Source organism: Rana temporaria, chromosome 4, assembly GCF_905171775.1.
Source record: "Rana temporaria chromosome 4, aRanTem1.1, whole genome shotgun sequence".
NCBI classification, from domain to species: Eukaryota; Metazoa; Chordata; class Amphibia; order Anura; family Ranidae; genus Rana; species Rana temporaria.
The window spans coordinates 89,317,991-89,332,913 of record NC_053492.1 but is presented as its reverse complement, the minus strand read 5'-3'; the positions used below and the strand labels follow the sequence as shown (position 1 = coordinate 89,332,913).

General features: G+C 44.3%; 1 protein-coding gene across 1 annotated transcript in view; it reads right to left on the bottom strand.

Annotated features, from left to right (window-relative positions):
• MBOAT2 (membrane bound O-acyltransferase domain containing 2) overlaps window positions 1-14,923 on the bottom strand; it is a 302,314-nt gene that overhangs the window by 56,315 nt on the left and 231,076 nt on the right. The window contains exon 7 of the mRNA XM_040348642.1: window positions 4,904-5,087. Within this exon, the coding sequence (XP_040204576.1) occupies window positions 4,904-5,087 (184 nt within the window). The remainder of the gene's footprint in view (window positions 1-4,903; window positions 5,088-14,923) is intronic.

Here is a 14,923-nt window from a genome sequence, read left to right as displayed (position 1 = left end):
ACTTGCGCTGGCGTAACGAGTTCTCCTGATTCAGAGAACTCGTTACGCCGACAGCAGCCTAAAATCTGCGTGGCATAAGGCTCTTATGCCACGCAGATTTTAGGCTGCATTCTTGCGTTGACCGCTAGGGGGCGCTACCATTGTGGTCAGCGTATAGTATGCAAATTGCATACTTACGCCGATTCACAATGTTGCGCGGGCCCTGCGTACGCAAGATACGGAGTTTCCGTACGGCGTCTTTAGCGTAAGGCTGCCCCTTCTAATAGTAGGGGCAGCCAATGCTAAAGTATACCCTCCGTTCCTGCGTCGTGAAATTTGAATTTCACGCCGTTTGCGTAAGTGATACGTGAATGGCGCTGGACGCCATTCATGTTCACTTTGAAGCAAATGACGTCCTTGCGACGTCATTTGCCGCAATGCACGTCGGGAAAGTTTCCCGACGGTGCAAGCGCTTTACGATCGGCGCGGGAACGCGCCTAATTTAAATGATTCCCGCCCCCGGCGGGATCATTTACATTGCGCGCGCTTACGCCGGGCAATTTTGCCGGCGCGCCCTCGCAATTTACGGAGCTACTGCTCCATGAATCGAGGGCAGCGCAAAATATTTGCGGGGGCACAGGGCAAAATCGTTGCCCTGCGCCTCCGCAAATAGAGCGCAGATCTCTTTGAATCCGGGCCATTGTATATATAATACACATATGTACGTACGTACATACATACATACATACATAAATACGTGTGTGTTTAGCCAGGGAAGCATTTTAGTGTTGCAATAAACCAGACGAGCCTTAGAATATAATTTGAGCTGTTTTACATCAGAATAGCAAAAGTATTCATTCATTTTAAATAAATGTATGCTAAACACTATTATATTTATATCTTTGGAAAATGCTGGTTTTCTTAGTAAAACATTGGAAGATGAGGACAATATGGTTAATTTCAGTTCCCCATATGCATGGCCTGTGTTGCCCTGTACTTAGTGTGAAACAAGCTTATATATATATATATACACACACACACACACAGTATATATAGATATACACACACATTATCTCACAAAAGTGAGCACACCCCTCATATTTTTGGAAATATTTTATTATATCTTTTCATGTGACATCACTAAAGAAATGAGACTTTGCTACAATGTAAAGTAGTGAGTGTACAGCTTGTATAACAGTGTAAATCTGCTGTCCCCTCAAAATAACTCAACACACTGGCAACAAAATTAAGTACACACCTTGGTGAAAATGTCCAAATTGGGCCCAATTAGCCATTTTTTCTCCCCGGTTTCATCTGACTCATTAGTATTACAAGGTCTCAAGTGTGAATGGGAGCAGGTGTGTTAAATTTGGTGTTATCACTTTCCATCTCTTATACTGGTCACTGGAAGTTCAACATGGCACCTCATGGCTAAGAACTCTCTAAGGATCTGAAAAAAAGAATTGTTGCTCTACATAAAGATGGCCTAGGCTATAAAAAGATTGCCAAGACCCTGAACCTGAGCTGCAGCATGGTGGCCAAGATCATAAAGAGGTTTAACACTCAGAACAGGCCTCGCCAGGGTCGACCAAAGAAGTTGAGTGCACATGCTCAGCGTCATATCCAGAGGTTGTCTTTGGGAAATAGACATATGAGTGCTACCAGCATTGCTGCAGAGGTTGAAGGGGTGGGGGGTCAGCCTGTCAGTTCTCAGACCATAACCCACACACTGCATCAAATTGGTCTGCATGACTGTCGTCCCAGAAGGAAGCCTCTTCTAAAGATGATGCACAAGCAATACCTGCAGACAGTTTGTTGAAGACAAGAAGACTAAGCACCCACATTACTGGAACCATGTCCTGTGGTCTGATGAGACCAAGGTAAACTTATTTGGTTCAGATGGTGTCAAATATGTGTGGCGGCATCCAGGTTAGCAGTACAAAGACAAGTGTGTCTTGCCTACAGTCAAGCATGGCGGTGGGAGTGTCATGGTCTGGGATTGCATGAGGGCTGCCAACACCGGGGAGCTACAGTTCATTGAGGAACCATGAATGCCAACATGTAATGTGACATACTGAAGCAGAGCATGATCCCCGCCCTTCAGAGACTGGGCCGCAGGGCAGTATTCCAACATGATAACGACCCCAAACACACCTCAGAGACAACCACTGCCTTGCTAAAGAAGCTGATGGTAAAGGTATGGACTGGCCAAGCATGTCTCCAGACCTAAACCCTATTGAGCATCTGTGGGGCATCGTCAATTGGAAGGTGATGGAGCACAAGGTCTCTAACATCCACCAGCTCCGTGATGTCATCATGGAGAAGTGGAAAGGGACTCCAGTGGTAACTTGAGAAGCTCTGGTGAACTCCATGCCCAAGAGGGTTAAGGCAGTCCTGGAAAATAATGGTGGCCACACAAAATACTGACAATTTGGGCCCATTTTTGGACATTTTCACTTAGGGATGTACTCACTTTTGTTGCCAGTGGTTTAGACACTAAAGCGGAACTTCAGTAATTTTTTTATTCTTCCTTTTCTGACATTAACCACTTCGCGCCCAGAGGCCATCATGTGACGTCCTGGGCTTTGTGGGGCTATACCTGAATGATGCCTGCAGCTACAGGCATCATTCAGCTATTGGCGTTTTCAGGTGGCGATTCCCTACACCATAAGAACAATCATAGTGGCTGTTCCGCTACTTGATCGTTCTTACGGGCAGCGAAAGGGGACGTCCCCGCCCCTCCCATCGCCTTCCGGTGCTTCTACCGACTCACCTCTGCGATCGGTTAAATACCGTGTGAGTTAAAAAGTTGCAATGACCGCCATTGTATTCTCTAGGGCAGGGGTCTCCAAACTTTCTAAACAAAGGGCCAGCTTCCTGTCCTTCAGACTTTAGGGGGGCCAGACGTTGGTGTCAGTGGGAGGAATAGTACCCCATCATTGGCGTCAGTGGGAGGAATAGTACCCCATCATTGGTGTCAGTGGGAGGAATAGTGCCCACTTGTTGGCGTCAGTGGGAGGAATAGTGTCCTATTGTTGGTGTCGTGGGAGGAATAGTACCCCATCATTGTTATCAGTCGAAGGAATAGTGCCTCATCGTTGGTATCAGTGGGAGGAATAGTACCCCATCATTGGTGTCATGGGAGGAATAGTACCCCAGCATTGGTGTCAGTGGGAGGAATAGTACCCCATCATTGGCGTCAGTGGGAGGAATAGTGCCACATCATTGGTGTCAGTGGGAGGAATAGTAGCCCATCATTGGTGTCAGTGGGAGGAATAGTGTCTTGTATCATTGAGAGGAACACTGCCCTGAGGGCCAGATTAAAGCAAGCAAAGGGCCGCATCTGGCCCCCAGGCCGCAGTTTGGAGACCCCTGCTCTAGGGTCTCTGCTAAAAAAACATATATAGTGTTTGGGGGTTCTATGTAATTTTCTAGCAAAAAAATTATGATTTTACATGTAGGAGCGAAGTGTCAGAATTGGCCTGGGCGCAAAGTGGTTAAAAACCTTATACAGCCCACTTCCTGTTTCTTGTCTGGTAAAAAGCCTAGGCTTATGACATTGTGCACAGCTCTCTCTCTATCTCTTGTGAGAGTTTGCCAGATAGGGAGGGGGGAGGAGTCATAAGATGGCCAATGAGAGTTGCAGAGCTGGAGGTGTAAATCCAGGAAGTGAACAGACAGAAGCTTGAGCTGCCCACAGTTAAAATGGTTGCAGCAAGACTCAGTGGAGGGAGATTTCGGCAGCATATTTGTCAAGTACAGAATCACAGTATATATATATATATATATATATATATATATAAAAAGCAAAGTGGTGTGAGAGACGCTTTAGAATGGCAAAGTTGTTTTTATTACAAATGATGTGAGCAGACTGCAGTTCCTCTTTAATGGCTGTGCGTTATTTTGAGGGGACAGAAAATGTACACTGTTATACAAGCACTACTAAACATTGTAGCAAAGTGTAATTTCTTCAATGTTGTCACATGAAAAGATATAATAAAATACAGTGGAACCTCGGATTGCCAGTAACGTGGTTAACGAGCATTTCGCAATACGAGCACTGTATTTTAAAATATCCTAACTCGGTTTGCGAGCGTTGTCTTTCAAAATGAGCAGGATTCAGGCCAAAGTGGTGTGCAGATCCGCGTTTGGCCTGAGGTGGGGGGGTGCCGGAGCAGAACGGCGGCGATCGCAGCTGATCGGCGCCATTCGGAAATGCACGGAAAGGCCAGAGGACAGTTTGGATGACCTCGGCAAACCTCGGAAAGGGAGTCTTTCCGAGGTTTTCCGAGGTCAGCCATTCTGTCCGTTTCCGAGGCTCTCCGATGCCCCCCGCCTCTGGCCGCATGCGGTATTGCATGCCATTGAAGTCAACGCGGAAAAAATTATTTACGTTTTCATTGACTTGAATGGGGAAACTCGCTTTGATATGCCAGTACTTTGGATTACGAGTATTCTCCTGGAATGGATTATGCTCGTAATCCGAGGTTCCACTGTATTTACAAAAATGTGAGGGGTGTACTCACTTTTGTGAGATACTGTGTGTGTGTATATATATATATATATATATATATATATATATATATACAATATATACTGTATCTGTATAAACAGCATGCTAACACCCCCACTTAACTACTTCTCATTTAAATCCCATCTTCTTTTAGCGTTCTGGTCATCATTTGTAGATATTCTCAGGTTCATGTCTCAAGTTTGTTTTAGGTACTGCAAATCTTGTGTGAAGCGACTCTTCCACACTGAATTCCTAACAAAAGTGTAATGTCAGTTTTGCATGGTGTTAGCCTTTAAACCCGAGAAGGTTACACTTATACAGGTTTCTTTTACTGTATGTCTGATAACTATAAGAGCAATCCACATAGTTCCAGCAAGGGCACATTAAGCAGAAAAGGAAGCTGGCACTTACATTAGGAGATGGTTCTTTCTGTTCATATTTTATGTCTTCTTTCCCATTGACCTCTGCCTCTTTCACATGATATGATGTGCCTTCGATGAAATTAATATAGTCTTTATAAGAGCATAATGGGCCTGCCAGGATGCCCAGGAAATTACAGCAGTAACTTAAATACTCCAGGAGACTTGGCATGTGTCTGTAATTCAAACATATGCAGCTGGTGAGATGTAATTTCTTTGGACAAAAATCAATACAAAGAAAAATGCATAATAGGCAATAAAAGCATCACTGTAGTTTTAAAGCTTCCAGACACAGGGAGTGACATCCAAAAGGTCTGAAATATATCTACTGAAATGAAAAGTATCTCTGATACCCACAGCAACCAATCAGATGATGGGCATTATCTTTCTAGCATGGAACAGAATATAACAAAAGGCATTTCACCAATTGCAGTAGGCAATGTAGTGCTACGGGCAGCATGGTGGGAGTGGTATGCCCCACATGAAGGCAATAAAGAAGGTACATGGTATACAGAGACTATGGCCCAATTTGCTTTTTTTGTTTTGTTCCAATACACACAAAGGGAATAAACCTGTGTATAGCAAAACATGTGTTACTGCAATACTTTTCTGTGAGAAATACTTGATTTTCTAGAAAAATTTCTGGGGTGCCAACAATTTCATCCATGACTGTATATAACATTTTCCTGACTATCACACTGTCTGAATTGATTTTCTGGACATTATTTTAATTCATATCATTTCATTATTATTGAAAATAATATTGTTGTATTGAGCAGGGAGGTGTTGAAAGGTAATTTGCTACAGCTGTCAAATGTGCTAGGTATGCCACAGGCAATTGAAGGTAATACCTTCAATTCTTTTAAGGCCTCGTACACACGACCGAACATGTCCGCTGAAACTGGTCTGTCGGACCAGTTCCCGCGGACATGTTCGGTCGTGTGTAGGGCCGACCGGACAATTTTCCGGCCGACCGCACAGGTTTCCAGCGGACAACTGTTTCTTAGCATGCTAAGAAACATGTCCGCTGGAACCATGTCCGCCGGACATGTCCGATGGTCAGTATGACTCATCGGACATGTCCGCTGGCCCGAGAACCCGCGCATGACGTCAAAGTGATTCGACGCATGCGTGGAAGCATTGAACTTCCGGGTTCGCGCACGTCGCTGTCACGTCACCGCATATTCTGTCCGCGCGGATTTTGGTTTGATGGTGTGTACAACCATCAGACCAAAATCTCCGAGCGGACATGTCCGATGAAAACGGTCCACGGACCGTTTTCATCGGACAGGTCCGCTCGTCTGTACGCGGCCTAACTTTCAAATGTGAGTTTGAATTGTGGAACATAAAAAAAAACAAAGGTGGAGATATTGCTTGTAGTGACCAGATGTAAGCTTCCACATGCCAACTTATTTTAGAGCAATGAAAACTGGATTTTGATTGCTGAAGGATATGCAGAGACTTTATATCTTTCAGTGTACAGTGCCCTTGAAATAGCTTTGATATAGTAACAGAAAACAATTCACATTTAGAAAATTGAATAGTAATCTCTTTAAATGTAACCACCACCATTACACAAATAAATAAATCAGGTTATCAAGAGTTCCAAGATAGTGTTGTTGTAATACAATTTTTAGGTAATGTATCGTTTTTTTAAGTTTTCTTTAATATTTGATTTTTTTCTTAGATAATTATGAAAAATTGTACATGAATAAAATGTATTCCTATATGCAGAAGCAGGTAAAGCGTAAGACTATGTTTACACTTTTGCATACCCTTCTAGAGCCCTTTAGCCCCCCCCGCAACGTTACAGCGCACACACCACAAAAAAGCTAAAGTACCATGCGATTATACATCTTGTGTGTGTTTCTCCATGTGTAGGACAGCCCACTGAAACTAATAGGCTGCGCCGAAACGTTCTATCACACTTACATGGTGTGAACATAGCCTTATGCCCCGTACACACAATCGGAATTTCCGATGGCCTAAAATCCAATGGAATTTTTCGTCTGAATTCTGTTCAAGCTGTCTTGCATACACACTGTCAGACCAAATTCCGACCGTCCAAAACGCGGTGACGTAAAACACTACGATGAGCCGAGAAATTCAATGCTTCCGAGCATGCATCGACTTGATTCTGAGCATGCGTGGGTTTTTTCTCCGTCGGAGTTGCACACAGACGATAGGAAACACCGACGGAAAAAAGTCCGATGGTGCCCACACACGATCGAAATTTCTGATGAAAAAAGTCCATCAGACTTTTTTCATCGGAAATTCCGATCGTGTGTACGTGGTGTAAGGCTCCTTTACTCATGTTTTCCCGTTTCTTCTTTATTTTTTACACAGGCACACACACACATGATTGAGTTAGAGCAAGCCTGAACTCAGCTACTTTGCTTTCTTTTCCCCACAGTACTTTAAAAAATATATATATAAGTATATATATAAATATATATATAAATATATATATATATATACACAGCATACCTAAAACATAATCATGTAAAAATCATGTAATATATAATTGACCATAAAACATTACAGAGAATATGTAGTAGTGTTACTATTTTATATCTTTGCAGCCAGGTAAATAGGAAATGTTATGGTATTGCACAGAGTGGTCCCTCATCTCCTCTTCTGGAGTCCCCTACCAGCGCTGTCCGCTCCTCCTTTCCTGCTGGTGTCCCCTTAGCAAGTTGTGTTCTATAAGGGTACTTGTGCAGGAGCACTCCTAAGCCAGGCTGTGTGTATCAAATGAAACCAGGAAGAGAGGAGGGTAGGGCCACAGTCAAGAGCAGCCTGACTCTCCTGTATTCCAGGGGAGGGGGCGAGCACGACACTCCACACCAGGGAGAAAGCCTTGCATTACTGTGTGGAGTTACAGACAGAAGAACAGGAAGTGAGGATTTCTCAGAAGAAATAAAGACATTTAAAAGCAAAATGGAAGGATGAGGTAAGTGAAGGAGGACTGCACTAAGGTAAAGGAAGCTATTTAGGGAAAAAGAATTGTACCTTTACAACCCCTTTAAAAAGTTACTAAATAAATACTGAAGTACAGCCAACCAAAATAATTACCTTTAAAGAAAAATTTACTGGGACAAGATTTTATCACATATAAAATATATATTTTTTTATAACTTTAGCTGTAGGAACCGAGCCACTACAAAGACCTGCAGTCATAGCGGGCAGCACAATCAAAATGGCCTGGAGGGCACATCATTGAAATCTGGCATGGTAGCAATGTAAGGAGACATCTGTCACATCTGTTCCCCTAGGCTCCCCTAAGTAGTTTACTTTGCACGCATACAGTATAAAATATATGCCAACTGCCTGACAGGTCCTATCTCAACTCAGCTCTCAGTGAAAATACCAAATGCTGCTGTCTACCTCTGGATGCCAAAGCTTTTTAGTTCTGAAAAGAATGGGGAGGGTTGAAATCTCTGTCAGATTTAAAATGCAGTCTTTATCCATTGTACACGATGCATTAAGGTGAAAAAAAAAAACCTTTACAACCCCTTTAACAGAAACCCAGACAGTGAAAAAAAACATGTTTTTAGTTAAATGGGAAAGGGTTTGAAACGTTATTCTTCCTGTGTTATTGGGACAGGAACTGGTACTAAATCCTACAAACTTGGACAAAGATTGCAATAAAAACATGGCAGAGGTCTTAGTACTTTCCCTCGTGTTAGACAAAACATTGACCTCTTTCTGGCTGGGGCAATTTTTTAAATCCACACGCTAAAAATCAGCATTTTTTTTGCTAGAAAATGATCTAAACCCCCCAAATATTATATATTTTCTAAAAGCAAATGTATATTGGACTGTAAGAGACTCATGCCAAGTGAAATTCATTTACACTGCCTGCTTTATTTTTATTTTTTTATATTATATATGTAGCGCTACCCCCGGAGGAGCCGCTGATTAGATTTGGGATCGGCATATTTAAGTTACCTCTATGATGTGTCTAGGGGTGATGGTGGTAACGAGAGCAGTAATAGAATGTCATGACCGTTGGTTGACGTTTTCAATGCTTTATTTTCCTGTCAAACATGACCAACATGTCAACTTGAGGTAGACAGGATAGGTTGGTGAAAGAAGAAAAACTTTGCAGAATCAGGCTATGGATAGAGAAAGCAGTCCTGCCTTCAGCAACTGTGTTCGTCTCGTCGCCACTCCAGCCGGAGTGGGTAAAGTGCCCCTGGACAGACCTCTCTCACAGGCCTGGCAGCCAGAGCGCCACTTAGAACTTCTGGGGAGGAACAAGTCTCTGCCACCGACTTGGCTCTAACTAAATTAGGATGTTAAGATGAGACCTCTGGCACAGGCCTAGTGCTTGAAAGTTTGGATGGTAGAGCGAATCCTCCCAGTATGTCTTTTGGGGGTCACCGACTGACAGTCTGAATGCAACCAGTCAGTGTCCGGTCACCCAGATCCCCGATGGTTCGTTCAAGCCCTATTGGATCACCTGCCTCTGGGTTCTCCTCAGACCGATCCCCCACCGAACAGCACCCAGCTTGGGATCTTCTCAATAGAAATGGGGACCCAGTAAGTCACTGGGGTCCCCTGGCAGCATCAGTCCCCCCAGGCTATGAGAGCCCAGAGTCAGGAACTCCGCGTAACACGTGACCCCGGCCTGGTAGGCCATAGTGGTGGGGCCCGTGATGTGCGCACACCCTAAAGGTGGGTGCCGCACCTGGAACCAGGAACCCGCGAAGAACCCCGAACAACGGCCTCCGCCACAGAAATACTCCTCCCCAGCATGCTCCGCGAGGAAAAATTCCTCCAATTGGCTGCTGGGAAAAAGCGGCTCCGCCTGGACCCCTCTGGCGCCACCTGCCGTCCAGAGATGAAACTGCATCTCTGGAGTACAAACTGACCCACAGGATAATCCAGAATTGGCGACAGCCAAATTTAACAAATCAATGAATGAAAGCAATATAACTCTCTCATTCCCCCACTAAATTTAACCATAGCACCTGTACTGAAAAGTACACAGGCGCTACATATATAATCATACTTGCCTGGATGGATGCAGCATTGGTCCAATGCTGCATCTGTCCAGTGGCGCCTCGAACACTGAGAACCGAGCAATCAAACACAGCCAATCATTTGGATCTCACAGCTCCCTGGAGGGGGCGGGAGCATCTAGCTCAGCCTCTCAGCAGCTTGTGGGCAAATTTCGACTTCATTGTCACGATGCCCGAATCTGGACCGACTCTGTAACGTCAGAGGTCAGCCTAGGGTCACAGGAGTGCAGAACAAACTTTAAGGAAAGTACATTTAAAGGGGTTGTAAAAAAATGCTGCCAGTCACCGGCCCCCCAGCCCCCTGATTTACTTACCTGAGCCCCGTATTTCCCTCGGGGGAGATGCGCTGTCCCTCTCTGCCTGGGGTTCTTGGCTCTTGATTGGATAGATTGATAGCAGTGCAGCCATTGGCTCCCGCTGCTGTCAATCAATTCCAATGATGCAGGCGCCGGGCGTGGGGCCGAGTCCGGCATTCGTGTCTATGGAAGCCAAATACTGGACTCGTGAGCACGCCCGTACGATAACCACCCAGGAGAGCACTTCTTTTAGGGGGTTATTTGATGTGAGGAGGAGCCGCGAGAGCCACTGAGGGACCCCAGAAGACGAGGACCGGGGCCACACTGTGCAAAATGAGCTGCACAGTCACAGTGGAGGTAAGTATGACATATTTGTTATTTTAACTAAATAAAAAAACAAGGGTTTACAGACCCTTTAGTGATATATCTTTGACTACAGACCTGCATTAATTTGTGTCTAATACCTGCCTGGTTTAAGTCAGCCTTAATAACTTATGCCGCGTACACACGACTGTTTTTCGGGTTGTAAAAAATTACGTTTTTTTTTAATGTCATTAAAAACGATCGTGTGTGGGCTCCAGAGCCTTTTTCACGATGTAAAAAATGGACATTAAAAATTTCGAACATGCTCTAATTTTTCACGTCGTTTTTAACGTTGTCTTTTTTTACGTTGTAAAAAATGGTCATGTGTGGGCTTTAACAACGTGAAAAAAATGCGCATGCTCAGAAGCAAGTTATGAGACGGGAGCGCTCGTTCTGGTAAAACTAGCGTTCATAATGGAGTAAGCACATTCATCATGGTGTAACAGACTGAAAAGCGCGAATTGTCGTTTACTAACACGAAATCAGCAAAAGCAGCCCAAAGGGTGGCGCCATCCGCATGGAACTTCCCCTTTATAGTGCCGTCGTACGTGTTGTACGTCACCGCGCTTTGCTAGAGCATATTTTTTTTCACGATTGTGTGTAGGCGAGGCCATTTAAATGATCGGGTTGAAAAAAACGTCATTTTTTTTACAACCCGAAAAACGGTCGTGTGTACGCGGCATTATTCTGTAAATTGTTGACCTTAGAAGTAAAAGGGACGGCTTACAAACCGGAATGACAACTGTTTGTTTTGATTAGCTTACAGGTTGCTGCTTTCAGTTAATTGAGTAGAGCATGTTCCTGGGAATGCCTAATGCTGAATTAACATTTTGTCTGTCTTTCCACACAGTTCAACTAAAAGTAATCTGAGGCTGAAAACACAACAAATGTGACATTGTTTCCAATGATGGGAGTAGGAATGGAATCTTCCAATAGCGTCTCCAAAAATGCAGGCATGTACAGTAGATATGGCAGGACACAAAGATGTTTATGATATGTAGAGGCATCTGACCTTTCTGAGGACAGGAAAGGTGACAATATATTTCTTTTTTTTCAGTTATGAGTCTGACACTTACAGCACATTGTGCTCGACCCCACTATCAGTACTGTTCACCTTAGCATTTCTCCTATTGCTTTTCTATGGTAATGTAATAAACTTGTCTTCATAAACATTGTTTATTATTACCTTGCTGTGCAGAAAATGAAGGCAAGCTCTCTGTAGCTGCCTGAGCCCTACGGACAATGTATCCACCATATACATGGGAGCTGCTGAATGGAGACTGAAGCTGCAGTGGCCACGTCCAGGCACCCCCGTGTACTGTTGTCCTAAATATAATTATGAGTCCCCCAATTTGTGGATAGATGTGCGCCAATTTGGGAGACTCTCAACATTTCAGTTAGGACAGCAGTACACTGGGATGCCTGGATGCAGGGCAGCCATCACAAATTTTGGGGCCCCTTACACAGCTTTAGGCAGGGCCCCCCTGGAGCAGAGAACCGGGGGGGGGGGGGGTGCTGACGGAAAAAAACAAGTGTAATCTCTTCAGCCGAGGACCATCGGGCCCCTTACAGGTGTAATGCCCAAAAAAAATGGGAGGGGGATCAGCCGGGCCCCTGGGGACCATCGGGCCCCTTACAGGTGTAATGCCTGTACCCCCCTGATGGCGGCCCTGCCTGGATGTAACCACTGCAGCTCACACATATATTTGCAAATGTGTGCAACTAAACCTCTTGTTTTTAACTGTTAGGGTCAGTTCTGTTTTGTTGCAGGCTGCCTGGTAAATGAGCTGGGAATTTTTGTTTGCTTTTGATGTGTGTTGCCCTTCCATGTTCCCCATGCTGCAAAAGCTAGTTATACGGTGGGGTGGTTTCCGTTTATTTGTACAGTTGGTGAATTCGTACTCATTAAGCTGCCATTGTGCTCTTGCTGGGTGCCCTGTGAATTCCTGTACCTTTAGGAGGGATGGGCTCCCTCCAGGCACATCTGCCCTTAAATTATGCATTGCTATACGTTCTCCAATTTGGGAGACTCTCAAAATGATAGTTAGGAATGCAGTACACTGGGGTGTCTTGATGTGGCCACTGCAGTTTACACATGTATTTGAAAATGTGTGCGACTAAACCCCTTGTTTTTAATGTGAACTGTTACAGGGTCAATTCAGTTTTGTTGCAGGCTGGCAGGTAAGTGAGCTGATATTTTCTAATATAATTTCCCACTTTCTACATTCAATTTGGCCCGCAGGAGAACCCCCTTCACTGACTACATATGAACAATAGTGCACTAGGGATCAGGGCACTAGAGGGGTCATCTCAAATATATATGAATCGCTGTTTACCTCACCTCAGAAACAGACATACATGCCGGCCTGGGAGAGGAATCTGAACCATGAGGAGGACCTGGATTCCTGGTCGGTCAGACTTCAGGTCGCCTATAAGGGAATAATCAATGTATCCCTGGTGGAGGCTGGTTTTATGGTACTCACCAGATGGTACTTGGTCCCGACTTGCCTGGCCAGGGTGTATGCTACGGCAATTTCGGAATGTTTCAGGGGCTGTTTATTGAAGGGTTCGATGCTGCACGTATGGTGGGAATACCCTAAAATGAGGGTATTCTGGAATAGGGTGTTCTCGATGCTCCACAGGGTGACAGGGCTCTCTATTCATCAACAACCAAGCTTGGCTTAATGTTTTACCTAATGAGTGGCCACGTCCTTTGAAATGGCTGATTTACTTTATACTGCTGGCAGCTAAGCTCACTATTTCAGTAGCATGGAAGACACCCCTAGTATCTTACAGTTTATTTAAACACAAAATATCATGGATTATGATACATGAAAAAAATTCTAGTATTATCAATGACTGAAGTGCTTTGTTTGAACGAACATGGGAACCCTGTGCATCAAATATTCATGTACCTTTGTCCTGACCCTATGGTGCAGACACCGAGCGCTTCTCCCCCTAATTCTTCTATATCTTTGTACTAATACTCTCCTTGTCCCAAAGATCAGGAAATAAACAATTCCTTCTTCTACCCTCTCCTCTCCCTTTCTCCTTCTTTTGTGTCTATACTTTTCTCTTTTTCCTTTACAATGCCGAGAAAATCTCTCTCCGGATTCACACTTGTGCTGTGCGAAATTCCAGCTCTGTTATCGTGTCTGATGCGTGCCCATAGAAGATAATGGGCCTGAATTCGCACCTGAGCCGCACCGCAATGCCTAGAAAACGCACACGTTTTTTTCGGCAATGCGCAGTGCGAATGCATCGCACATATGTGAACCAGCCTCATTGAAAACAAAGTATTTAGAAATGTTCTGCGAATTGGATGCGGTTTAAGCCGCACTCAATTCGCATAGGTGTGAACCCGGCCTTAAGGTTCAGTTGTGAGACTTACGGTTATATTATAGTAGGTGATAGATAGCGTTAACTGTGAGTTAAGATTGATAAGAGAAATTTACCTTCCTGGTTCTGTTATTCACTACACTTGTTAGTTTCTCTAAAGAGTTAGTGAGATTTGTCCCTATGACTTGATATCACCTCTTCGTTTTGCAAATACTGAAACCAATAAAAATTTAACTGACTGAACCACTGTCCTGAAATTCTCAACAGTGTAAACTAGGGGAAGAATTTCTAACATTAGACTATTTAGTCTGGAGCTGGGTGATGTTATCCTGCCCCTGTCACAGTCTGTTCCCATATGGGGTGACGGGGAGTGTAGAATGACACTCTTTGCTTGAGGCTTAGCCTCACATAGCGGTGATTTAGATATTTTGTGATTGTTGCTTAGTAAGTGATTTCCTCAACATTGTCTGAATGTATGACAGATGCTGTTTACCTTTTGCTTGGGGAAGACAAGGAAACAAAAAAGGGAAGCGCCACCTAAGTGCAATATGTCAAATACGATGTTTAATCTCAAAAGTAATGCACTTACAATACACAATTACAAAACAGGCTCATCAGGGTTTCATGATCAAGTCTCAGGTCCATCTTGATCCACGGATCTGCAGGCAGGGAGAGAAATCCATCCTGTGGACACCAGGAAACAGTCAGGTTCAGCGTGGAGACACAGATGATGACGTTACAAGAGAGCGGGACCAGGGAGAGCACCGGAAGGAAGGTGAGACTAGAAACAACAGGCTACGCGCTCGCAGACAAGCTCCTTCTACAGGCCTACGGGTAGGGTAAGGAGCAATATTGCAACTTATACCTATTGATGATTCAGAAGTGTGATAACCACAATACAACCCGTCAGATAAAGAGATACAAAAGGACCTGTGGAATGTTGTCCCAGCTGACTTTACAGGGAAGAACAGACCTAAATAATTTGCA